This window comes from Camelus dromedarius, chromosome 32 (assembly GCF_036321535.1).
Source record: "Camelus dromedarius isolate mCamDro1 chromosome 32, mCamDro1.pat, whole genome shotgun sequence".
NCBI lineage: Eukaryota > Metazoa > Chordata > Mammalia > Artiodactyla > Camelidae > Camelus > Camelus dromedarius.
This window is the reverse complement of record NC_087467.1, coordinates 14,418,188-14,446,123: the sequence shown is the minus strand read 5'-3', so window position 1 is coordinate 14,446,123 and position 27,936 is coordinate 14,418,188. Positions and strand designations below refer to the sequence as shown.

Sequence of the window (27,936 nt, the reverse complement as noted above, 5' to 3'; positions counted from 1 at the left end):
GCAGAACCACCCAGGGAGGAAGGATTCCTTGAAGAAAGGACCTCACTCCCTTCTGGCCCTGGCTGGCCCTCTAGTTGCCCGAGACAGCAGCGTCGCTGATTGCAATGGAATGAGACTTGGAATGAGACGTGGGCTCGAGTCCTGGTCCTTGCTGTGTGACCACGGACACAGTCTGCGTCTTCTGCAAACTCCAGTTTCTCCATCTATGAAGTAGGGAGGATATTAATGCTGATACACTAGGGTTATTGTAAAGGCTACTAAAACAGCAGTATTAGTACCGGGCACGTCCTAAATCCTCCTCCTCCTCGCCCTTACTATTGTTGTAATAGTTCTACCTGACGAGTCTTTCTTGCAGCTGCCGCCTTCCCCTCCTTTTCTTGCGACCGCAGCCATCTGCTCAATTTTCCTATGTCTTGACCCTGCATTTCCTCCAGCTCAGGGCGCTAATCCCAGTCCCTCAGGCTGTGGGGCTAAGTCGCAGCCCAGGGGGCAAAGCAGAGGGGCCTGGGTTTCTGGCTCGGTGGCCAAGCTGGGCTGGCCAAGAGCTGTACTGGGGCCCCACTGCCACCCGGCCCCTACACCACACCTTAGCAGCAGGGACCTCTCCACCTTGCCTCTCCTCCCCCAGCATTTATGACGGGACCCCTCCCTGTATATTCATGTAGGATTCTGGGATTTCACATGCTTCCTGTGGAGTCAAATGCATGAATACAGAATCATTGTGCACCCTGACAAGTGTAACCACCATGGAGGGAGGTGTGACCTCTGCTTGGGGTGTTTTGGGAAGACTTTGCAAGGCAGCAGCCTTTCCATTCATCTTTCAAAGATGAACAGGAGTTTGTTGGGCCAACATGGGGCCTTGGTCATAGTGTGACCAACTGTCCCACTTTGCCTGAGACTAAGGAAGCAGGATTTTCATTACTAAAACCGGGCCAGTCCCAGGCAAACCAGAATGGTTTGTCACCCCTACTAGTCCATCATGACGATCTCTCTGCATCTTAAGAGACTTGTTCTCTTTTACCAGTTATCCGAGAGCCTGTAGATAACTGTGGCTGGGACCCTGATATCAGTTCTAGAACACAGGGCGACTTCCTGCCTGGAGCAGCTCTGGCGCTCAGAGTCTCCACCCTTTTGTCCCCCTCCTTGTGCTGGGACCCGTCTTATTACCTGCTTCACCTGGGTCGGGCTGTCCTTAGGTCAGTGTTTCTCAAAGCTGGTCCTTGAATCCCTATGCTAAGAAAGGGGACCCAAGCTTAGGGCTTACTGCCATCTTAAAATTCTTAATAATTTTACGTTTGAATCTGTGTTTTAGAAGTGAAGTCCAATGGGACCTTGGGGCGTGTGCTGCCTCTCAGACAGGTTCTCGACCAGCTGCTCCCCAGTGGATGGCGCGTCCATATTCGAATCCTCCCCCTTCCTGTCCCCACCCTGCCCCGCTCTGGCTGGGGTCTGGGAGGGTTGGCTGCGTGCACACTGTGCAGAGGAGGAGGGGCAGGGCAGTGCCTTCTCCATCTCAAGCTGGCAGAGTGATGGGTGACTTGACAGGGACAAGCCTCTCACCCATCCTGCATCTAGGTACCAAGCACATCCCAGCGTGGAGGTTCCAATCCCTTGGGCATCTTCCGTCTGTGTGAGTTGGGCAGTGGGCCTATGGGAAGGGGATCTTGACCTCCTTGCTCTTGGCCAGGGCACAGTGTGTCCCCAGCAGCCATCGGGAGGGGATCCTGGTGTGCGCATGGCCAGTGGTGGAGTGGGGTCCCCGTGAGGGTCTGCGTTCACCCTTGCCCAAGGGAGTGCAACATTAAATAGCAAATAAATGCTACCATGATAGGTCAAGAGAGACTTGAAGGCAGTTAGAGAATCACACTGATTAGAATGGAGCCTAATGGCATCCTTAGTTGTAAAGCAGAAGGCAGGTGCACAGAGCTTCTTCCTACACTGATTTTTCTGGAATGGGGAAGAAAAAAGCAAGGATTTCCTTTTGGAACTCCCTGAACAGAAACTTTCATTCTGTTGGTGAGAAAGCCCTCACATGTCCACCCTCAGGCCTTTGCTCCCTCCCTCCTGCACCAGAAGTTTCAAGAAGTGACCAGTCATGGGCTTGGCTTATGGAAAAGTCTTGCCATCCTGAAAGGAACATCAAGAAAGGAAGAAGCCGGAGGTTATGAGGACAGGGGGATATAAGGCAGGCACAGGATCAACCCATCCAAGTGGATCTTTTCAAGCTTGACAAGCTTTCCCAAATTTGGGGTGGATTTGTTCCCTGAGAACCATCAGTTGAATTGCAGTTCAGGTGGAAGTGGTCCTCTGTCTTTGCAAGTCAGGCAGTTAATGGACCTGCACGTCTTAGCCAGGACTAATGAGCTGGAGAAAAACCCATCTCAATCGCTGGCTGCCCAAACCACAAGGAGACCATTCCTCCTGGGGAGCCTGCACCCGCGGGTGTTTGCGTTTGAGATAAGAAGGTGACTCCTGCTGCCTGGAACCAGGATACAAGGAGCTCATGATCGTCTCTAATGGTTCCTTGAGATTTTTGCCAAGTCGCTTGACCAGAACAGGTGGCCACGTATATTTTGTGATTATCAAAGGCTGATGTTCCATTTAGTTTTGTGTTGTTTATCTCCTTGGGAAGCAGTTGTTGGAGAACTTTAGAGACATGGTCCACACTTCAAGGAGGTGAGCTAATCATATCTCTGAGCTTGCTTTATTTTTCTGTTTTCCCACCCCCTTGACAAGAACCTGCTCTGGCATCTTTGCTACTTAACCTGAAACACAGTGGTGCTCTTAAGAAGTGCCCACTTCCACGGACGAGGCCCTTGCATGTGCGGGCTCTGTGCCAAGTGGTCTCCAGGCATCGGTTCTTTAACCCCTCACACCAGCCCTCTGTGGTGCGTGGTCACCGACGCTTCTGTTCGTGTAGAGGTGGGTCCACTTGGGTGGTGCTGCTGGCCTCTTTCTGTCCCCGCTTCTGGATGGTCAGTGTGGAATCAGGAGCTGGTCGAGCACAGCTCTGCCCCGTCCCTTGAGAGCAGGCGTCCTCTCAGACTCACACAGGCCACCCACCCCGGGACATCGCACCTGCCGGGCGCAGTCCACAGACACCACTTGAGTCCTCCAGTGTCTGCTTCACCAGAAATAAAAACGATACTTTGTCCTCCTTACCCTTGTTCCTTTGTCTTCTCAGTTGATTCTGAACCAGATAGGGAAGAGGGGTGCTTTTTATTGGTCTCTTTCAAAAACTCCAACATTAAGTACTAATATTATTCCTTTTTACAGATGAGGCACCAAGGCACAAAAGGAGCAGGGCATTGCCCAGAGGGCACAGCTTGGAACCTGGAGCCAGACATTCTGGCCCAGGTCCTGCTTTCTCAACCACTACAATACACTGCCTGTAAAATGTGAAGTGTTGTTTTATGTGGTTATATGTGTGTGTATCTGTGTATGAATGTGAATGTATAAGTATATTGTAATACATACAACGTGTTCATACAAATGTGCCATAACATCTTCCACATTCACGCGCTCCATGTTATGAAGGTTCACTGATACTGTGTGTATATCTGTTTCCTTGCTTCTCACCTCTGCAGGGTTGGTATTTGTATGGTCATTAGTGAGGTTGTCTTTCACATTGTGAATTTATTTAATAGAATTATTGCCTGGGGGGAAGTCATGTATAGGTATAAATGAGATGTGTGCCAAAAGTTACATCAGATATTTAGAACTCATTTTGCATCTTTTTCCTAGAATAACATTATAAATAAGAAGCTCTAAGCTATGCCTGAAAACCCATTTAGTCCCTTGTGTGGTTAATATTCCACATTTAATAGCTGTCATATTCCACATTTGCAGGACAGATACTATAAACATTTTGGTACAATCCTCCCCGCTCTGTGTAGCTTTGGGTGCAGGGGGAGGAAAGGGGCCTGGATTGGAGCAAGGCTTAAGGAAGGAAGACGGGGGAGGATGAGAGTGGGGGAGGGGGCACAAGTGGGTCCTCGGGAACTGAGTGGGGGCGGGCTGTTGTGTGGATGAGGAACTTTGGGGCTCCATCCATCCTCCAACTCCAGACTCTCTTTTCCAGAAGGCCTCGCCGCTCACCCCCGTCAGCCCTCTTCAGATCCAGACGCCATTCCTGGCGAGGTGGCCCGATTGCTCTTAGTGGGATGTTTCCTGCTGGCGTGGAAGGTGTTCTTCCCTTGTCAGTCCCCATCTCCGCCAGTGGGCAGAGCGGGCATAAGCTGCACCCCTGCCTGCCAGGTGTGCCTGGAGCTGATTAGCTGGGGCCCTGGGCCCAGTCTCTCTGTTTAACCTGCCTGCGGTGGTGGATCTGTCTGGCTGACCACCTCCCGGCTGGTGTTCCACTTGTCGCCCCCCTGGGGCAGGCTTGAGTCCCTGTCCTTGTTCCTAACAGTGTCCTACCCAGAGCTGGATTTCAGGAAATTGAGGCTCAAAATTTGGCTCACTCACCTAAGATCACTTGAGTCCCTGCCCATGCTGAGCGAGGCACAGAACCCACCCAGGTCTCCTGATGTCCGTCAGCCTGGAGCCCAACTGCTCTCCGCTGCCCAGCCACCACACCTTATCCCATCTGCTCTGACCCTTCACCTCTGGCCTCCCCATTCCCTGTGGCATCACCCTAACATGTATTTGCCCTGCTGTGAAGGCCTGCTGGGGTCATGTGGGAGTCAGAGCATTTACGTGGGAGCGTTTGGGACCCAGGAGGCCATCCCATGTCCAGATCTGAGAGTTCAGCTGGGGATGCATCTGTTCATCCCAGTGACAGTGACTTTGAGTGTCCCATTTCATGTGAAATAAGGGCAGTCATTATGGTTTTGGCCTCATTAGGGTTCTGGTCAACTGCCAGCATCACCCTGACTGGGGCCTGCAGCTGCATGTGGCCCGAGTCCTCCTGCTGCGGTTCGTGAGTTTGCAGGATCATCCAGCTCACATTCCACATTCACAGGCTGTGTGCACTCGAGCCATGAGTATTTACTGAATTACTGCTGTGATGGGTGTTTTAATCCAGGAAGCATGAAACACATACAACTCACCAGAGGCAATGAGGGCTGCGTTGAGACCTGCAGGTTCCACAGGCACCGGCAGGCTCCCGGGGGCAGGGTTAGGCTTTAGCTGGGTCGAATTGAGTTGAGGTGGATGCATGGTGTCTCAAGTGGAGATCAGTTGGACTGTCAGGTCTGAAGTTTATGTCAGAAGCCTGGGCTAGAGACGTAAATCAGAGCCAGTGGTGCAAGATGGAAACAGCGTGGCGTGAGATGAGGAAAGGCTGAGCGCTGAACTCGGGGTGATCTGGAGGAGACGTGGGAGTGAGAGGCGAGGAAGGGGGACTGGCCGGCGCCCCACCCTTTGCGGAAGTGTGGCTGCGTCTGGGAGAAGGAGGTGGGTGGAGCTAGAGGAGGGTTTGGATGGAAGAAGAGGAACTTTCTTATCTTTCGGGTGGAAGAGAGATTTAAAAGCTGATGACTGGAGGGTATTATGCTTAGTGAAATAAGTCAGAGGGAGAAAGACAAATGCTACATGTTTTTACTAATAGGTAGACTCTGAAAAAATGAAACAAATGAACGAATAGAACAGAACAGAAACAGATTCACAGATACAGAGAACCAACTAGCAGTTGCTACAGGGGAGAGGCTGGGGGGAGGGACACATGGGAAAGGGGATTAAGAGGACAAACCACTGGGTATGAAATAAGTAGGGCAGAAAGATGTAATGTGCAGCGCAAGGAATATAGCCAGTGTTTTACAATGACTTTATATGCAGTGTGATCTTCGAAAATTTTGAATCACTATGTTGTGCACCCAAAACTAATATATTGTAAGTCAACTGTACTGTAATTGAAAACTAAATGAATACATAAAATAAAAGCTGATGGGAAGGATCCAACTGAAGGCAGGAGGGAATGGGACCCAGAGCGCGGAGGGAGGAGGCTTGTGCTCCATTTGTCCAGAGGGAAGGTGGGGGGGATGTGCAGATGAGAATGCCGCGTGGATTTGGGAGGAGAAGGCAGGGGATTCCTTTTTGATGGTTCTAATTTTACCAGTGAAAGAGAAAAAGTCACCTTCAAGGGTGGAAGGAGAGGACGTGGGGTAGCGGGTGAGGGTCGAGGATCATGGAGAATCAGGCTCAGAAAATGGGCAGAAGCCAGGGAGACTGCACAGGCAGAAGCACAGGTCCCTCTGTGAGGACGCGGCTGTGGCTGGACACTGGTTGCCGCAGCTGGTGCTGACACACGGCCAGCCCGGAGCCCGGACTCTGGGCTCAGGACGCCCCTGCTGGGTCAGCCACTGTCCCCAGAAGCCAGATGGGGCTGCTGAATTCTGTGTCCCTGCCTTTTTGTATCACTTGCTCTAGGTGTAAAATCTCGGAAGGGGACATCCAATTTGCTGAGTCCAGATCAGGCATCCATACTGCCTTCCTTACCTGCCGGGGGCCGGAAAAACTGGCATTTTCAGCTTCTAAAATCAGAGGTGCATTCTGCTCCCAGCAAGATTCATATGTTGGGAAGGGCATTAGGAACCTCAGAAATCCAACAAACAAAAGACGAACACCTCCAACAGGGCCCCTTCTCCAGCCATATTCTGATGGCAGGTCCAAACTCCCACCTGGAACGGGCGTGCTCTTTCTCCAGACGCACGGTCTCTCCCCTTATTTGGGTTTGTTATTGTGACAACCAATAAAATCCCCCAGACAGTGACACCATCCCCTTTGAGAACTACCATACTAGGAGATTTTGTGTTCAGAAAGTAAAGACAGCTTTTGGCCAAAGGACAGGTTCTAAGATGAGTATTCACTTTATAGCCCAGCTGATTTGAAATGACACTTTAGGTTAAAGCTTATTCCAAAAAAAAAAAAAAAATGAGAGAGAGTGGATATGCTGACTAATAAAAAGGAGTATGCCGAGTCAATTTAAGTGACCGGCATTATGCACAGCTGCTGTCAAAAGGGTCCCTCCAGTGCCCTGTCATTAGTAAGAGCCTTGGAAACACAGCCAAAAGGATAATTTTAGTCTTAGGTAAAACTCTGACTTAGCCATGGATGCTAAATCTTAAGAAAGATGTAACAGAGGGAGAAAGGAGCAGATATGACAACTAAGTAGGTAAGGACCATTATGGGTGCAGACCAAAAAGGATAGTACCCTCTAAGGAGAAAGATGTTGGCCAAGGAGGAGACGGGAACATTATGGAGGGTGTGGACTTATTTATGAAAAATGATGATAACATCATTTAAAATATGATTTAGGATAAATCCTCAACATTGAGAAATATTTTGTTGAATTTTATCTTGGTGCAAGTCACTTGTAGATATCAATGATTTTTTAGGAGTTAAGTTAAAAAAATTTAGATAACATGGTTGCTAGTTACTAAAGTTGAGTTAGTTAAATCTCTTTGCCTTGGAAGAACATGATTAGAATTTCCCTTGTCCTGTATCGTTTGTCAGACAAATTCTTAGGCTATTTATTAGTTCAGTGAGTGAACTAAATGTCATGCCCAATTTTATTATAAATTATCAAAGAAAGCGTGAATGAGGAAAAGTGAGTTTTACAAGGAGAACTTGGTCCTGGACAAAAAAAAAATTCCCTATCAGTAGAGGGTAGCTGTAGAGAGTTGGATAAAATACTAGACTTAATTGTGAAATTGAGCTCAGAGTTCTTAGACTCCAATGGGCTTCAGCTTATTTAAAGTCACCAAATCTATTTGTAAATTGTTAGTCGTAGGTAAATGCTCTTGAGTAAAGAATGTGAGTTTCAAGTTCTGCCCTTTGAGTCTACCGAGGGAACAAGGACTGAGAACCATGCTATGTCTTCAGTCACTTTTTTTCCTTCAGAGTTAAAAATTCATCAGTCATAAAATATAGATGCAAATGATTCATCTTTTCCCCATCTTTTTTTTTTTTTCTTGAACTCTTCCACCAAAAAAAAGTAGTGGGCTTGTCATTTTCCAAGTTATTGGAGTGATCTGAATCTTTAGACTCTCTTTTAGTTCAGGGTTTTTATCTGTCAGGCTACTGTAGTTTTCTTTAATGAGCAAGAGATATACTTTAATTCTCTTTTCCTTTCCAGTTCCTACCGTAATCCTTGCCTCCTGCTGGCTTGAATATTAATTCCGTAAAAAGCACCTAGGGAGATGTGGGGCTGGTATTTAAATTCTGGGCAGGCTGTCGTGAGCGAAAATGGTGGAAATCTGTGCTACTTCAAAGGGTGGGAGGAGGACTTACGAGAAAAAGTTTTTGTCAGAAACATGTAATGGCCAGAACTTGACAGCAGTGCGGTGGCTTGCTCTCAAAAGGAGATTCTAGGATTAAGGTTCCTACCCTGGGTGAGAGGTTGACCTGTAAGTTTCTGGAATGATCTATCGCCCCGCCGCAAAGGTGAATGGGTGCTTTTGGGGAACAGTAGGAGTTGTTGAGGGACAGAGGGACTTTCCTTCCAAGCACACTTTTTTTTTTGAAGGTGGCTTAGGTAATTAGGTTTATTTATTTATTTTTATGGTGGTACTGGGGATCAAACCCAGGACCTCGTGTGTGCTAAGAATATGCTCTACCACTGAGCTATACCTTCCCCACCCAAACACATTCTTTCTGATGGTGCCAGGGTCTGGGTTTTATAGCGTAGGGTGATGGTAAAGCCACAAGAAAGAAGTGCTCTCACCGAGCCATTGGCCAACGGGCTGCTCTTGGGACCAGGATTAAAAAGGATCTGTTTTCTGGCCGGCTGCATTGTTTTTTCATCACTGGTCTTGATTGTTTAATGAGAATTGCACTTCATTTTGTGAGAAGTTTTCAGACAAGGTTACTAAGATTAAGTTCATTTTCACTTGATCTCTATTTTTCCTTCTCAATTAAAAAGTTTCTATAAAATTAGCTCATTAAATAAGTTTTTCAAATGGGCATCGGCCACAAAGGGAATTTAATTGTTTGGTTCCGTATTTTGGAACTTATTTTTCATAACTTTTATTTGTATTTTTACATGGAGAGTGAGAATGTTTATAATTTAGTTAATAAAAATGTTTCAAAATGTTTGTCTGTGGGTTACTTATTAATGACAAAGATAAAAAGATGACTTTATAATGAGGGAATCTAGTGGACATCTTCTTAAGCTAGTGATCAAACAGCATCACCAATAATGGGACAGCCTGGCACCCCACACTCCCTGCCATGATGCCATGAGAAGGGCATGTCTCCAGGAAGTAATCCTGCCAGATTGTTTACCCTGAATCAGATCATGAGAAAACCATCAGATAGATTCAGACGGGGGACATTCTGTGGTAGAAAGATGTCCATGTCACGAAAGACAAAAATCGTGAGAGGACTGCTCCATATTAAAGGAGACAAGAGACTTGGCAAGTAAATGCTGTCTATAAGCCTTGGTTGCATCCTGGATTGGAAAAGTACAATGGGTTTATTAGGAGAATTAGGGAAATTCAAATATGGACAGTGTGTTATCTAAGATTTTTGTATAAAGGGTAACATTTCTTAGGCATCAAGACATTGAGTTTATAGAGGAGAAATGTCTGTGTTCTTGGGAGATACATGCTGAAATATTTAGGGCTGAAGCACAATGATGTCTCACACTTACTTTCAAAGATTAAAAAAAGCGTATGTGAGTGTGTAGATAGAGAGCATGAGAGGAAAAGTACAAATGTGGCAAAATGTTAACATTTGGTGAATCTAAGTGAAAAGTTTAGGTTAATCATTGTATACTGTTCTTTGAGCTTTCCTGTAGGTTTGAAAATTATACAAAATTAAAAAGCTGGAAGAAGCAAATCAGGAAATGCTGCATTGTTTATCAAATTCTAAAGCTATGGTAACAGTTTTATTTTACATTATAAACTTAGACTTTTTTGGTGGAGAGTGTGCCGTTTAGTTGAGTGAGACGCTAATTTTGGATGTGACTTTAAATACATTTGCATAATATTTTGCAATATCACATGTCCCATTTGTTGACTTCATTTCAATTCAATAGCATTTATTAAGCACCTACTCTGAGGATGCAGGAGTCATTAAGACACAAAGATGTCAGTCTAGTGGGAATGACAGATAGGAACAAACATATACCACAGAGCATAGTAAGTGTTCTTTTAGATGGAGAACGTAAACTTTGCATGAAGTAGATATTATTATCTTTCATCTGTGTACTTAAACATCTTTTATGATTGTTTTATGTTATTATTTTATGGACAAGGAAATGGAAAAGTCTCAGAGTGCTTCAGTGATGTGCTTGAAGTCACGTGGCTAGTGGTTCACAGAGCAAAGATCTGCTTCAGGCAGTTGGTGCTCCTGTTCCCTCAGCTGTGCACCTCCAAGCTCGGGCACCAGACGGGGACACTTGGGGGTTCCCCTACGTCTCTGTGCTCGCCCCCCAGTGCTCGTCCACGAGCTCGGTGGTAGGAACCGCCCTGTCTCAGCTACTCCCCTCGAAGGCTTTGGAAGTCAAAGTGCCTCGCGCTGCACCTTTTATGATTATTATCTGATTCGTTAAAACATTACTTAAAAGCTACTTTGTCCCTCCTCCTAAAAGGTCATCAGCAAAGTGCAGGCCATCTTCGCTTGTGTCAGAAGCACGTGGAGAGAGGATGGGGACTCAGTCCTTCTCGGTCACTTTTCCCCCCTTATCTTAACTCCCAAATGTTATTTCTCCAAAAATACACAACTCAACCTTTGCTTTTCTGCTCCTGGTGACTCCATGGCCTGGCGTTTTCTGATTTCACAAAGGGCTGTCGTTCACATCAGTGAGTCTCAAGTGTCGCTCATTCGTGCTTTGAAGTATTTTGAGTGATCGAAGGGCAAACATAAAGTAGCTGATCATAGATGTTTAAGAGAAGGAGCCATTTAGAAGCCCTATCAGTTAAAATCGTCAAGTAGGAGAGAATAAATCCACACCTGTTGGTTTAACACACATGAACCCACTTTGGAGGCCACTCTCTCCAGCTCCCAGTGCCGTTTTGAATCTGTACGTCTCCGGGGGGATTTGCTGCAGAGCCGGAGTGCTTGGCCAGAACCCACTGCAAGTTGCACCTTGGTAGTGGGGACAGAGAAAGCACGGAGCCCTTTAGTGCAAATGGACCCAGAAAGAGCGAAATGCAGCCTCCTGGGAGTCAGGCCATGTAAACAGGTGCTGAGGAACCAAGTTCCTAAGTTCTTAAGACACATGGGAGGGGAGTATTTTGGAGTGGAAAGTCCTCTTCATAGGTGCTGGAAGATGAGTTGGTGGAATCCGGGGACCTATTAGGTCCAGGTGGCAGGCTCAGGTAACAAGCAGAGGGACACACCGCAGCATGTCTCCCCCTGCAGCTCAGGTGGGATTTTTTTTGTGTATATATATATTTTTAATTGAAATATAGTCAGTTTACAATGTTGTGTCAATTTCTGGTGTACAGCACAATGCTTCAGTCATATATGAACATACATATATTCATTTTCATATTCTTTTTCACCAGAAGTTACTACAAGATATTGAATATAGCTCCCTGTACTGTACAGTATGAACTTGTTTACCTATTTTATATGCATTAGTATCTGTAAATCTCAAACTCCCAATTTATCCCTTCCCACCCCCTGATGTGGGATGTTTAACTACTATGCTGCTTTAAAGGGATCAGACGTGGTCTCAGAACAGGATGAAGGGAAACAGAGAGGTTTCTTCTGAGCCAACAAGGCTGTTTCATTTATGAGGATTTGCTGTAGCAGAAAGTGCATCTCTGGAAACCAGTGCACTCAGATAACCACTGAGATGTGTTATCGCATAGGCCCCTGCCTCCAGGCTCCCTATAGTGGAATCTTAGCATGTTTGGAACTTCTTTGACAGTTATTTCTCCCAGGATGAAACAGTTCCAATGTTAAGGATCTGTTAGGCTCTGTGGCAAAGCTAATGGCCAATGAGGAGAGAATACAAAGTTCTGGATTTTCACATCTGCAAGATATGGGCACATGATTTCACCTCTCACACTTTCCTCATCTGTAAAGGGGGGTTAATGAAATCCCACTTTTATTGTGAGAATGTTTGTGAGGTGCTTAACATAGTACCTGGAGCATAGTAACCCTTAGATCACACACTACTAAATAAATAGGGTTTTTTGGGGGGGGAGGGCATGCTATGTTTATAGGATTTTGATGGAAGAGGTTAAGAATGCTTTGAATAATTCCTGTATCCAAAATGTTTCATTTATGTTCTCTTATTCCTATATCTAAAAGCAGTCTTATTTTCATGTGGTTTAAGAGAGAGATGCAGTTTTAAAGGAAATATATTTGTGCTGATTTTTCATGCTGGGAGTTCATGGATTTCCTATGAATTCCTTCACTAGATAATAATGGTACTTGTCTTCTGGAAATTATTTCTCCTACCTTTAGGCATTGCTTTATGGTTTTCAGAGTACCATACAATTCCTGATTAGTTTTTCTCAATGAGGTTGGATAATTTTTTCCAAGGATGGGTAGACAATTTAGGAGCATTAATCTGAACCCAGGGAAGCAGATTTTTCAAGATCAAAGAGCAAGTATTTGAGCCAGAACTGGTTGACCTTAGGGTTTTCAGTAACTGGTGTGATGGAGAATTAAGCAAAGGAGCTTCTTAGAACAAAGGATAATCTGTGTGACCAAGAGCAGTGGTTCTCAAAGTGGGGTTGAGAACCCACGGGGGTCCCAAGACCCTTTAGGAGGTCCACAAGCTGTGAGGTCTTTCTTTTTCCCATTACAAATCTATGTGGGGCCAGATTTTCTTCAAATTTTGTTTAACCAAAAAACAAAATGTCACAATTTGAAGAGGCAGCTATGAGAATCCAGCTGTCTTCTATGAAGGCACACATATCTTTGCATCGTCCTGGCCGTGGGCCAAGAGTGATGAGGATGAACAAGGAAATCAGTGAGAGGGAGAGAAATCAGGAAAAGAGGAGATGAGTGGAGATGGTGTAGGGAAAGAGGTGCTTTGCTCCACCAAGCAGCCACGCAGGTCTCAGTTCTGCAGCTGAGAGCTCTTCAGGACCTGGAGCCAGATCCGTGTCCCTCCCGGGAGACACTCAGGGCTGTGCTGTCGGCTCTTGGTCCTGGAAGAGCTTCGCACATGATGACTCTTGTTTGCCATCAGACTTCTCTGGATGTACAGACTTGAAGATGCTAGGTAGGCTGGTTGAAATTCACGGGTATAATGATTGAGGTGTGACAAAGATTAATGTCTAGATTTGGTGGAGAAAGAAAAATGACTATTTTGTTTTTGAACATGATTAACTTGAGAGGGTGCACTCAGGTAGAGATGTCCAATCGGCTGTTAGAAATGGGATCTGGATCTCGGGAGAGGTGTGGCTAGGTGTGTCGCCTTGGGAAACGGCATCGGATAGAGTTGGTGGAGGGTGTGGATAGAAGAGGCTACTTGAGTAACTGTGTCTCCTTTGCTTCATCAGCTTTTCCACGTGGCCTATGTTTTAATCAAATTTGCAAATTCTCCTCGCCCTGATCTTTGGGTCTTGGAAAGGTCTGTCGACTTTGGAAGCACCTACTCACCTTGGCAATATTTTGCTCGTAAGTAATCCTGCCTACCATGTCATGAGGGATTTGAATTGTTTCAACAGATCAAGACTATGGATTTAACTAGAAAATTAGTCTCTCAGTGTGGCTAGTCAAGGGGCTGGTCAGTTTTAACTTTCCAGGTGACCTCAGAACATCCCCATTCCACAAGCATGTGTGCATGGATTCCAGGGATACACATGCAGAACTGGGGTTGAAATATCTTTTACGATAATGGTTCTTGCTGCAATTTAGGGGGAAGCAGATACCTACAACTGGGCCATAGCTCCAGTCTGTTTCCTTTTATGTAAAATTAGAAACTAAATTCTGTCTTTACGGATCCCACCTTTTGCATTACTTACCTTGACTGCTTTATCTTCACTAATGAAGGGTGTCCGTGTCTCTGAACCCTGTGATGAATTGAGGTGGAGAGGAATTTTGCTTTCAAAGGTGTTGGGTTTTCCATGAATGCTCCTTAGAGGGTAAATGTGCCTAATGAGGAGTGAGGATTTAGAACCATATCTCCAGACATTCCTGTTGAAAGTCACGTGGCCTGAAATGGCTTCGTGTTTTCTTTCATGAATTAAGAACCTCATCCTAAGTTTCTGTCTGAAAATCTTACGTGCTTTTCTGTTCTTTCCATTTTCATATATTTTCTTAAGGTAACAAAAGATTTCTTAAGAGATTTACAAGATGATAATATTTTATTTTACAGTATTAAATCATTTCCTTCCCAGATTCTAAAGTAGACTGTTTGGAACAGTTTGGGCAGGAGGCGAACCTGGCTGTCACCCGGGACGATGATGTCCTTTGTACTACTGAATATTCCCGGATTGTGCCGTTGGAAAACGGTGAGGTACGTAGATTTGGGAGGCCTTGAGAGGTAAGACTCAGATATGAATATGAAGATACCACATTTTTCATAATCGTGAAACTTGCACTTTCAAGGAAGTCTAACATAGACCATGATGGAAACTGGTTCTTGGGACTAAAGGGTAAAGGAATCACATCGAAGACTTTCCTAGATTGAGTTGGGTTAGAAGTTCTTTATTTTTTTAATTGAGGTATAATTGATGTTGGAAATTCTATTTGAGGTCTCTAATTTTCCTCAGGAAGTCAGGATTCTGGATTCAAAGCCCATAGGTCTTGAACTCTCTTTTCTGGTGGGATATTTAGAAAGTGGATCGCTGGTGATTGTGGTGAGGACCTTCCACTGCTTCACAAACACATCATCTCCTGTAAGAGTTAGGAGATGGGGGGTTGGTGGCAGAACTAATCCTTGATCCTTTTTGGCAGGATAGGGGTCTTCTTAAGGGAGAAAACAATTGCTGTCTCTTTGGGGTTGCGTGTGGCCCTTGTGGAGTCAGTCAGGCTATTGTTAGGGAAGATGAGAAAACAGAATGAGGAAATCAGAGAAGAATTCCATGCAGTGAGTTTCAAATGAACGTCTTTAAAGCATGCCAGTCTCATTCTCTTAAGACAGAGAGATCTTTCTTTTTTTTTTTAATCGAAATATAGTTGATTTACAATATTATGTTAGTTTCAGGTGTACAGCAAGGTAATTCAGTTATTTATATATATACACACACACATGTATATATTCTTTTTCATATTCTTTTCTATTGTAGCTTATTACAAGATATTGAATATAGTTCCTTGTGCTCTGTAGTAGGTCTTTATTGTTTTTCTATTTTACATATAGCCTTGTGTATATGTTAATCCTAACTCCTAATTTATCCCCCGCCCGTTTCCCCTTTGGTAACCATAGTTTGTTTCTATGTCTGTGAGTCTATTTCTGGTTTGTAGGTAAGTTCATTTGTATTTTTTTTTTAGATTCCACATATAAGTGAATTCACATGATAATTATCTTTCTCTGTCTGACTTAATATTCACTTAGTATGATACTCTTCAGGTCTGTACATATTATTTCATTCTTTTTAATGGATGAGTAGTATTCCATCATATATATGTGTGTATATATATATATATATATATATATATATATATGTATATGTACACACACCACATCTTTATCCACTCATCTGTCAATAGACATTTAGGTTGCTTCCATTTCTTGGCTATTGTAAATAGTTCTGCTATGAACATTAGGGTACATGTATCTTTTTGAATTACAGTTTTCTCCAGATATATGCCCAGGAGTGGGATTGCTGGATCAAATGGTAACTCTACTTTAGTTTTTTAAGGAAACTCCATGCTGTACTCCATAGTGACTTCACCAATTTACATTCCCACCAACAGTGTGGGAGGGTTCCTTTTTCTCCACGCCCTCTCCAGTGTTTATTATTTGTAGACTTTTTGACAATTCTGGACATTGTGAGGTGGTACTTCATTTCAGTCTTGATTTGATTTGCATTTCTCTAATACTTAGTGATGCTGAGCATCATTTCATGTGCCTGTTGGCCATCTGTATACAGAGAGATCATTCTTGAGCAGTTGTATCCGTATCTTCTGGTGATGGGTGAGTGGCTCATGGCTCAGATGGCTGGGACTTGGGCTTCATCTCCTCACGCTTTAAAACAAAATCTGAATTTTGTATAGATTTTTTTTTGTCTCCTTCACCATCAACTTTAGATCCAGAGAGTTCCTTTTTTCAGCCTCATTTAGGTTTATAGATTCCTTTAGCTTTGTTTCTTTGATGCAGCTTGACAAAAATTGTTTCCCTATATTTATAGATTTTAACATTGTATTTTCAACATTTCATAGTGTTGCAGTCCCACAATGACCCTGATAGGAAGAACAAAGGGTTTGTAAATGAAGTGACAGCATCTCCTGAGAGCTAAGGTTTTGAGAAGAGATTGTCAGAATTTGGAACTAGGAAGAGAAGGGAAGATGGGACCAGCAGTAATATTTTTAGACATAAACATCCACACAGCCACCTGCAAACATCTAATGACTCAAGGAAACCTAGTGTTTCGGGGCATGTGAGTTATTTTTAGTTTACTTGCAGCTACATTTTGACGAAAGGACTTTTTTCTCCTCTCTCTCTCCCTCTCTGTGGTTATTTTAGGTTGTCGTGTCCTTGATAAATGGTCGTCCAGGTGCAAAAAATTTTACTTTCTCTCACTCTCTGAGGGAGTTCACCAAGGCAACAAACATCCGCTTGCGTTTCCTCCGAACCAACACCCTTCTTGGACACCTCATCTCCAAAGCGCAGAGGGATCCAACGGTCACCCGGCGGGTGAGTAGTGCTTTTAAATGCCAAGATGGCAGCTTTTGGTATTTTTCCGCTTTTCAAATAATGGCCTTGAACTCTTTCAAGTATTCTTTACAGCCAGTAATGATGTAGGCACAGGAGTTGTTCTTGTCTGAAATATTAGGTGTAGGTTAGAAGTTTTGTTGTTAAAGACAAATCGTCATACTCAGAGAAGATGAAAGACAAAAGATGACAGCCAGCCTGGTATTAGTCACTGTTTATAAGAAATGATCCCTGCGTCTCAGAGGCTTAACACAGTAAAGTTTCATTTTTGCTCAGTCACAGTCTAATGTGGATCAGCAGGTGGGGTCAGCCCCACACAGTCATTCATGGAAGCAGGCTGCTTCTATGTAGAGGCACAGCCTCCCTGTAGGACCTCAGGGTCCTCCTCTGCATCCCCTGCACCTGGTCAGCGGAATGATGGAAGAGAGAAAGTGTCGGGAATACTGCCTTCTCCTAGCCACACAGCTTACTTACTTCTATTGGTGGGAACTGCTCTTGGAGCCCCAGTGAGATGCAGGAGGCTGGGTAATGTAATTGGGCCAAAGCAGAGGAAACCTGGGTATTGGGGGGCACTAGTTCCTCTACTGTACTGGATGAAATCTCTCACTCTCAGTGTCAGGCCAGGACCCTGTCTCCTGGGCACAGAGGGAGCCACACAATAAATATCTCGATCTCCCTCTTCTCCCACCCTCTCATCTCCTCCCAGTGTCTCCCACTGGCCAAACGCAACAGGGGGCCAGAGGGAAAGAGACCCTTGTCACCCCATAAAGTTCAGCCCCAGGGCAAAGGGCAGGGTGGATAAAGGTGGAGCGTGGACCTGGAAGGGTGAATGGAAGATGCAGTGTACCTTAGAGAATTTGGCTTCTGATGTAGGTAAGTCAGAGAGAGAAAGGTTCAGTTTTGCTACAGTTTTGATCATTTTTCCCAGAGAGGCCAGTCATCTTGAGTGTAGGTGGCCTGTTGCCTTCATTTTCAGCCCCTGTATTGCCCTCTGAGCTGCTGTACGTGGGAACTACAGCTGCATCCAGGGATGGAATTTACAAGGGAGAGCTGAGCTTTCGGACCAGTATAGCCAGGCTGCCTTTCCGTTCCAACAGGGGATCTGGAGCCTCGCCACAAACGTACCACACCACCTTCTTTTTTCCTTAATTATCTTTTTGAGGGTTGCAAAATTGGTACTCGTATGTATGTACATTTCTTTTCATTTACGTGAACGTAGTCTTCTCTATTAAGTAATTTTTTATGGTGTGCACCACACATATAATTTTGACACCCCTCCCCCACCCGCAGTCCAGGGGACCAGAATACTGGCTGTCCTATCACTTTGCACTTTGCTGCTGGGGGAGCTGATGGAGTGCTTCCCTCTCTTGCTGCTGCTGCCCCTAACACACGTGGGCAGAGGCACCTCCACGGTGCTCAGCATGGAAGCTTCTGAGTGTTAACTTGCCACCGAAAGTCCTCTAATCCTGAATTTATCCATGTTAACAAGAGGGGTTGTTAATGCCTTCGCACTAAGTAAGACGTTGCGGGAAGCTCAGACACTTAACAGCGTTTAGTGAGGAAGTCAGGACAGAGCCCCAGCATCGAGTAAATGGGGAGGTTTAGGATGACTAATCACAACAAAAAGATACAAAACCCCTCCTGTCGTTGTGAATTCCAAGACTGTCTCACTGCCACATACTCTCACTGGTGGCGCGATCTCAGTAAGAAAGATTATTTTATGCCCCCTGAATTCCTTGCCGAATCTTGTGCCTCTCCTGCCTCGCCTGAGAAGTCAGGGAGCTGGCGGACGGTGCCACCTACTGTCACGTGGAGAGGCCTCCCACACGCCAGAGGTGTGCCTTGTTGAGACGTCTGCCTGTGTGATCTGCCTGGTTTAGGGGCCGAGACTTCCCCGGGTCTGGAGCTCACTGCCTGGCCCTTGGCTCTGTTAACCTTAGCTAACAAGGCTTCCTCCACTGCTGGTGGACCTGCCAGTCTTGGCACCATAACTGATCCACCTTTGTGATTAGTCTCTTCTTTCCTGGAGCCTACACACTTAGGTGCAAAAATTTTTGATAGGAAAAATTATTTTTTTGGTAAATAAATACGTCTAATTTATGGAGCTCAGGTTTATATTAAAAAAAAAAAGAGAAACTAGGAAACAGTCTCTTTCCAAGAGGCTAGAGGGTGTGATTCTTTTCCAAAGTAATTCCCCTCCATGCATTTAAAGCATTTGCTTTTTTTAAAAAAAGTGTGCTATTAAGTTTGATTGTGGAATTTTTTTTTTTTGTAAGAAAAGTTACATCCAAATGCAGGTCCCTTTTGTGTTGGGGGAGGCTCAAGAGTACAGGATGAGAGGGCAGCAGGGTCAGTGCAGATGTGTGTTACAGATTAGCAAAGGCAAGTTGAGGTTGGGGTTTGGTAAAACTGACACGTTCTGTATTTTCTGTTCTATAGTATTATTACAGCATAAAGGACATCAGCATTGGCGGGCGGTGCGTTTGCAACGGCCACGCCGAGGTGTGCAATGCCCACAACCCTGAAAACCTGTAAGTACGCTGCACAGATTTTTTTAGCTTTGCTGTGACTACGTCTATTTGTTTCAGTGGACGTTTGCATCTCATTAAATATTTCTAAGTTCCTGCCCTCAACAGGAATATTTCTGTGTCAACAAGTAGGTGGAGTGTGTGTCTCCCCTCCTCCAGCCCCACGCTTTCCTCTCACCCCCAGCCAGCCCGCAGCAGGCATAGGTGATCGGTCACAGCACGACGGATGGTCTGGAATGCAGCCACCCATCGCCCCCTCCCCTCACCCCTGCTCCAGACCTGCCCCAGGCAGCCACAAACAATTGAGTAGAGCCGGCAAGAGAAATAAAACTTGTCTGTCATCTATGATCTAATGGAATCAGGGATATATGTTTTCAAATCCTTTTTCATTTCTTTATCCTTTTTTTTGGGTGGGGAGGGGAGGAGATAATTGGGTTCATTTGTTTGTTTGTTTATTTAATGGAGGCACTGGGGATTGAGCCCAGGACCTTGTGCATGCTAGGCACGCACTCTACCACTGAGCAAACCCTCCCCTCCACTTTTTCATTTTTTAAAAATTGTGGTAAAATATAGTACTATAGTTTACCCCCTTACCCATTTTTAAGTGGGAGTGATTTAAGTGCAGTGGTGTTCAGTGCATTCACAGTGCTGTGCAGCCAGTCTCCAGAACTCTTTTTCATCTTGCAGAACCGAAACCCTCTAGCAATTAAATAACAGCTCCCCATTCCCTCCTCCCAGCAACCCCTGGCAGCCACCCTCCTACTTCCTGTCTCTACAAATTTGACTATGCTAAGTGCCTCACAGATGTGGAATCACACAGTATCTGTCTTTCTGTGACTGGTTTACTTCACTTAGCACGATGTCCTCACTGTGGCATGTGCCAGAATTGCCTTCCTTTTTAAGGCTGGATGCTATTTTGTTATGTAGACACCACATTTGGCTTATCTGTTCGTCTGTGGGTGGACACTTAGGTTACTGCCACCTTTTGGCTATTGTGAATAATTCTGCTATGAATAGGGGTGTAACTCGTTTTTGCTTTTAATTAAGGTATATTTCATACACAATAAAATGCATGAATCTCAAATATTAACTGCTTGGCAATTGTATGCACCCGTGATACTACCACAAGAAGGATTACTTTGAAGGGCTGGAAATTACTGGATGCTGGATACAGTAATAATTGTTTCTCAGTGTTGTATTTAAAGTCTGCCATTGCCCGTGAGCAGCATTGACCCGGGGTGTATTTTACTGCTGGTCAGATTCAGGTTTGTGCATCCCTAGGCCTAGCTTCACGTTCAGGGAGAGGTGCCAGCTACCAGCTTACGTGGGAAGTTCGTGGAGCCCTTGTCCCTGACCAGCGACACTCCCGAGTGTTGTCAGCCCTCCTGTGGGGACCAGGTGGTGCTCCCTGAGACCGCAGTGTGACTCCATCAATGACTAGCCCTTAATCAGCAAGGACGCACTTATTAATGATCAAATCGTCACTGTCATGTCACCTCCTGAAGGGCAGGACCCTAAGGCACTGGGACTTGGGTCAGGGAAGTCCTGAGTTGGAGAGAGAGGAGAGAAAAAAGGTCACCTAGGTCCTGAGACAAAATGGTGCCACGTGGAAGAAGAGGGGAAGTCATCGGAGAGGGGCTGGGCTTAAAGGCTGCTGAGCCCTGTTGACCTTGGCAGAGGTGGAGGGGTTCCGTACTGAGCAGTTAATTGCTCCCAGCTCATGTGAGTGGAGAGGCCGTCTCCCCATGCCTCAGTGAAGGGCTCAGTTTGCCACCGGTCTGTACCCACACAACTGCCTTGCTGGCCCCTGCCTGCTGGTTTGCTTCTGCCCAACAGGCTGACCTGCACAAATAATTCATGGAGGCCTCTGTGAATGGGAAAAAAAAGTCTTATGTTTAAGGAGATTCAGCGACTTACTGGAAGGAACCACTGCTAAACAATCAAAAGTCAAGCAGAGCCTATGAAGAGGTAGAAGACTTTAGTCAAGCATGAGTACCATGGGTACCAGGCTGACTTTGATGCATGGAAACATGGATGGATCACAGATTTAATTCTGAGCTTCCTAGCAGTCAACTCAAAAGCGAAGCCTACTCAGTTTTATATTTCACTACGATCACAATTTAAAAAGTAATCAGTGTGCAGGAGACGGTGACTGTTGACATGAGGACCAGTGAGACATTTACCTGGAGGTGGATGGAGAGGTCATCACGAAAAGGATTCTCTAGTCAACAACATCGTCGATAACATCCTTACAGCAGATGCAAGGATGAGCTTTGCATCCTGGACTGAGAGAGAGTCAGGAAAAGCAGTTTTTGAGGCTGACGATATGATTCAGACGGGTTCCTAGCTCTGTTTCCTTTTGCTATGCTGAATATTAATCTCCCTGTAAGAGTAGTCGGACTGTATGTTCTTCAAGCATTTTCCCTAAATATTCTTTCAGTCCAGCTTCTGCAGATGCCTCACTGTCAGTGAGCTGAAGTTGCCTCTCTGACAAAAGCCCGTTTGGACTCCAGCTGTTCTGTGCTGCCATTTAAATCTTTGTCCATTTGCTTTAACGGGCAGCTGAGTTGGGAGAAGGTTGACACTTTCCCTTAAGAGCATAACTGAGTACAAACTATCTCCCCTCCCCTCCAAAGAGGTGAGGGGTCCCCATAGGCGCAGCCTAGGGTCTTTTTAGACTTTGTTTGGAATCCTCTTTCAAATGAACACAGATGAATGAAAGCTTAGAGCTTGGAGTTCTAATGCAATGTCATGGCTACGACAATTTCATTTTAGCTTAGAGAAGTTTAAAGGCAGGTGTATACTTCTTTGAACATAGATTTGTGGGTTTGTACCCCATTGCCTTGCGGGGTAGTCTGCTTTGGGTCCTGTCGGGGAGCTGTGTGCTGGGACTGGCACGGACTCACGGAGCAGGGTCCCCTGAGATCTTATGAGTAACTGTCTCTTGGATTCAGTGAATCTCTGGGCCAAATCCCGGTTTGAGAATTAGCTGAACAGACCCATCTCACAGGACGAGACCACAGTCTCTTTATGAAGTTGTAAGACTCAACATGTCTCAGTACACAGCACTTGCTTGCTCCTGGTAGATCATAACAGAAGGTGGTGGAGAAGCAAGAGCTGGGCCTTCGGAATCAGACAAATTTAGGTTTGAAATCTGGCTCTCCAGCTGTCATCTCCTGACCTTTGGAAGGTGTTTTGATATCTCTGAATCTTAGTGTCACCATCTGCCAAAAAGGAAACAGTAAGCAGGATGGTGGGGAGGGACTTAAAATCATATATGCAAAGTGCTTTGTTCTCATGATTACTCAGTGGTACCATGGGTGACCGTGATGACTCAGTTTTTCACACAGGAGCAACTGATCCTATACTTCAATTAAAAAAAAAAAAACAAGCAAACAACTTTCCAATAACAGATGTGCTTCGCCACATGCCCAGGTTTCGGTGTGAATGCCAGCACCACACCTGCGGGGAGACGTGTGATCGCTGTTGCACAGGGTACAATCAGAGGCGCTGGCGGCCCGCCACGTGGGAGCAGAGCAACGCGTGTGAAGGTGAGTGCTGGGCCCGCCCACGTCCCCACCCCCACCTCTGCCTGAGGACTGGCACGGTGTTTCCCCTGTGCTCATGGCAATCTCAGGGATGCAGAACTGGCCATTGCAATGACTGACTCACTGACCGGAGGTAGAAATGCCTTGCTCTAACTTCACATTCAAATATGAGAACGGAAATAACAGTTACGATTGTTACTATGTATGAAGCATTCACTGTTTGCAAGGATTGGGCTGAGAGCTTTGACAAGGACGCCCCTCTTTTTAGCAATCTGAAATGTGATGCAGCCACTATTACATTTGGAACCCTTATCATTTCCTAGGATGTGATACTGGATCAGAGTCCCAATTATTTTGAGAACTGAGATCCAGAGAAGGTGGTAAGATTGCTGTCTAAACGAGAGTTGGAAGCGCTGAGAGAATAGGACTGAGGGGGATGCGGGATGGAGGGGACCAGAGAAGGATGGAAAAAAGACCAGAGGCTGCTTTTAATTATGGGCGCAATATAAATTAAGAAAACTGTTGTTTTAACAAACAAGCCCTATGACATCCAACTGAAGATTTTCTTTTAAACCAATCTTTTTAGAAAGCCACATGTTTATTCCAGTTGCTGGAAACGTTTTTATAACTTTTAGTTATTGGCTTTGGAGACTGTGGCCTATTTTTTTCATTAATATTCTTAGCGTTTGAAGATGAATTTGCTTTTCTGCAATGGCCAAAAGGCATTGGTATCCAGGCTTGTTGAACGAGATGGGTAAGAAAGAACGGGATGGGTACTTTTTGGCCAAATATTTTTTGTAACCATTAAGAGATAAGAGAGACGATCTCTATGACCAGCAAAATTACTATAAATGCATTTCTAGTGAGCAGTTCTGAGAGCACTTTGAGAGATCCTGACATTGTTGGAAGGTGTTGGTGGTGCCAAAGATGAACGTCCAGGTCGTGGATGGCCATTCCCACTTCATAGTCATAGCTAACAGGTTTCTTCGCAGTGAATTCCCTATTCCTCACCCCTGGATAATAGGACTAGGAAGAGGGAAAAACAGTAATCAGGGGTCATTTCTTCCAATGCTTTCAGGTGCTGGTCAAGGATACTTTGAATATGTGTCACCACGTGACCTCCAACATTCGCAATATGGTTAGTTTTCCAGGCTGATTGGAACCCCTCAGTGAATGATATGCTTTACTTAATACATAGGACAATATTTTAACTAATTTCCTTTCATAAGTTTTTAAACTTTTTACACTTGCCAAAATGGTTAAAAATGACAGACAGCATATGGAAATCAGACGCATTACGACCTATTTGAGGGGTACTTTCTAATTTCCACTTGAGTTACTGCAATTCAAAATAAACAGACTTTAACCTCCCCCACAAAAAAATTCAAAATAAACAGACTTTTAAAGAAATAACTGATGTAGCAAATATAAATGGTTAGAATTTTTTAGAAATCATGGCACCACTGAGGAAATGAAAATAAGAAAGTATTCAGCCTGTTAAAAACAGAGTGACTTGAAATTCTAACTCAGTCCTCTTACCTAATAGATTTATCCAGGAACTTGTTGCACATTCCTAGGAAGACTAGGAAAATTCAATGTAGGTGGAGTGGAATGAAGATATATTCTGCCTAAGAGAGAATGAGAATTTTACTCACGTTAGATCTTTTTCATCTTGTCAATGATGAAAATCCAAATGGGGTTTGAATTATATTTTCTAATTTTAGAAGTATCATCCATTACTTGTAGGTAACTTGGAAATTATTTTTTAAGTAAAATCATTAATGATTTTACTACCCCCAAACCCCACTATTAATATTTTTTTAGATATTTAGTGTTTTTTCATGCATACTTTTTTACTTAACATCAACTGAAAGAAGGTATAAATTGCATGTGATTATAGGCTGGTCTTGGTGTAAAATTCCCTAAAACTTTGCGCTAAGGATATCCCTGGTGTTCCAGAATAGACTTTACTGTAGCTTAGTGAGCAGTAATACTATATGCAGGAATTTACTAAACATCTCATAGTCATGATGGAATACTAACTTCAAATGCTTTTTTTCAGCATGCAACTGCCATGGCCATGCCATTGACTGTTATTATGATCCAGATGTTGAGAAGCAGCAGGCAAGCTTGAATATCCAAGGCATCTATGCAGGTGGAGGGGTCTGCATTAACTGTCAGGTGAGGCACCGCTTAAGTCAAAGACATTTTTCATCAATGAACATTCAGTAAGCCCTGCTCCAAAAAAGGTGTCAAGAAAGTGACAGGCAATTAAAGGATTTTCTGACACCACTCCTCCACTTTCGTACACAAGAAGCCTGGTTATCTGGATGTAGCTTAGAGATTGTGAGGGAAACGGGCTGAGACATGTTTGCCCAAACTCCGTTGATTTGGTTCTTCATTTAGGTCTTTGTCTAAATGGAGGAGAGAATTCCTGGATGTCATGCTGACTGCTATCCATCTTAGTAGAAAGGCTCTAAGATAGGAAGGTATCAACTGCTAACTCTAAATCCTATTTTCCAATGGATTCTGAATGGAACCTAGACTCAGCAAGGAAGCATATCATGATCAGTTAATGATGTCTGCCATTAACACCAAATAAGAACCTCTGATTTTTCAGCCGTTCTATAGGGCAGTTGAGTTTAGCTAAGAGGAGTGTATGGCAGAGAAGGGTATGTGTATAATCTGCCTTGAGACGGTCATTAAAAATTGCATTAAATGTTCATGATTTGGTCTGTATTGTCACATTCTTTTCAAAGGCACATGATACATTCACCAAGACAAACCATAATATGAATCTGGGCCATAATACACATCTCATTACATTTAATTGATTGGAATAATATATTTATAGAGTATGTTTTCTGGCCAAAATGGTGTCAGGTGAGAAATCTGTAACAATAAGATCACCAGGAAAACTCCAGTATTTGAAATAGCACACTTCTAAGCAATCTATAATCAAAGGAGAAATCTCAAAGGAAGTTAGAAAAGATTTGGAATTAAATAATAATTAAAACACAATGTATCAAAATCTGTGGGATGCAGCTAAAGCAGTACTTAAAGGGAGATTCGCAGCTGTAAATGCTTATGTTAGGATACGAAGTTTAAAATCAGTCACCCAAAGTTCTACCATGAGAAGCTAGTAAAAGAAGAGCAAAATGAACCCAAAGTAAGTAGAAGGAAGAAAATAAGATAAAAGCAGAATTCAGCCAAGGAGAGAACCGGGGGGGAAGAAAAGAGAAACTTAACAAAGCTAAAAGACGGCTTTTTGAAAAGACCAACAAAGTTAATAAACTCTTAGCTGCACTGATCAGCAAAAAAGAGAAGACAAATACAAATTACCAATATCATATACAAAAGTGGGTTTATCATTGGAGTGGCTGGAGGCATTAAAAGGAAAATGAAAGTATACTGTGAACAATCTTATGCCAGCAAAATTGGCAACCTAGATTAGAGACAAATTTCTTGACAACTGGAACTTATTAAAACTGATATAAGATGAAGTAGAAGACTGAATAGCTCTGTATAAGTGAAAGAAATTGAATTCATTATCAAAACTTTCCAACAAAGACAGTCCCAGGATGCCTAGAGAGTTTCACTGGCAAATTCTATTAAACATTTAAGCAAGAAACACCACCAGTTTTACGCAAATTCTTTCAGAAAGCAGAGGAGGGAATGTTTCCCACCTTATTTGATGAGACTAGTGTTCCCTTAAATACCAAAACCACAGGCATTACATGAAATAAAATTGCTGACCCATAGCTTTCATGAAAATCATAAATTCAAAAATATTTAACAAAATATTAGAAAATAGAATTCAGCAATATAAGGATAATACATTATTGACGAGTAAAGTTTATACCAGGAAAGCAAGGTTGACTGAACATTCAAAAAAAAAAAATCTATACAATTAACCATATTAACAGAATGAAAGAGAAGAACCATGTGAAATACCATTAGACAAAAATCAATACCCATTTTATAGTCAAAGCTTTTAGCAAACTAGGAATAGAAATGAATCCCACAATCTGATGAATATTTATGAAAAACCTTCACCTAACATCATATTAGTGATGAAATATTGAGCTTTTTCCTTCTGAAGTTTGGGAACAAGGAAAGATACTTGCTTTTCACTACTTCTGCTAAACAGTGCCCTGGGGGTCCTAACCATTGCATAAGATAAGGAAAAGAAATAAAAGGTATCTAGATGGGAAAGGGAAAAGTAGAACTGTTTCTAATTGTAAATCACGTGATTGTTTCTGTAGAAGATCCTAAGGAATATACAAAACAATTACTAAAACTAATAAATGAATTCAGTAATATTGTAGGATACAATGATAATATATAAAAACTAATTGCATTTTTACACACTAGTAACAAACAATAGGAAAGTGAAATAAAAATTCAGTCAAAAATAATGTCAAAGAACAAAATGTTTAGGAATAAATTTAACAAAAGACATGCAGACTTCTATATTAAATCTAAAAGACATTGCTGGGAGAAATCTAGAAAGACCTAAATGCATGGAAAAATGTAACATATTTATGGATTGGAAGACTCAGTATTATTAAGATACTAGTTTTCGCCAAATTCTCTGAAGAGTTAAAGCAGGTCCCCCCCCCTTTTTTTTAAGAAATTGCAGGTGGATTCTAAAATTTATATGGTTATGTAAACGACCTAGAATATCCAAAGCCCTCTTAAAGAAACAGAATAAAGTTGGAAGACTTATTTTGTCTCACTTCAAGACTGACTATAAAGCTACAGTAATAAAAACTTGTGATGCTAACATAAGGCTAGAAAAATAGATCAACGGAACAGAACAGGGAGCAGAGAAACAAACCCATGCTTACGTGAACATTTTATTTTTGATTAAAATACCAAAGCAATCCAATGGCAGAGGGTGGGGAGAGAAGAGAAAATCCTTTCAGCAAATGGCTCTGGAGTAATTGGATGTCTATATGGGAAAAAATTAACTTTGACTGCCCCCCCACTTCAAATCTAAATTGATTTGGATCAGACCTAAAGTAAAGTTAAAACTTAAAACTTAAGGGAAAAATATAGGTGAATATTTTCGTGATTCAAAGGTGAGCAGAGTTTTCTTAGGTCACAGAAAGCAATAACCATGAAAAAT

General features: G+C 43.5%; 1 protein-coding gene across 1 annotated transcript in view; it reads left to right on the top strand.

Moving 5' to 3' along the window:
• LAMA3 (laminin subunit alpha 3) overlaps positions 1-27,936 on the top strand; it is a 197,451-nt gene that overhangs the window by 27,291 nt on the left and 142,224 nt on the right. The window contains exons 3-8 of the mRNA XM_031439059.2: positions 13,410-13,527; positions 14,250-14,368; positions 16,541-16,711; positions 19,169-19,260; positions 22,693-22,808; positions 24,868-24,986. Of these exons, the coding sequence (XP_031294919.2) occupies positions 13,410-13,527; positions 14,250-14,368; positions 16,541-16,711; positions 19,169-19,260; positions 22,693-22,808; positions 24,868-24,986 (735 nt within the window). The remainder of the gene's footprint in view (positions 1-13,409; positions 13,528-14,249; positions 14,369-16,540; positions 16,712-19,168; positions 19,261-22,692; positions 22,809-24,867; positions 24,987-27,936) is intronic.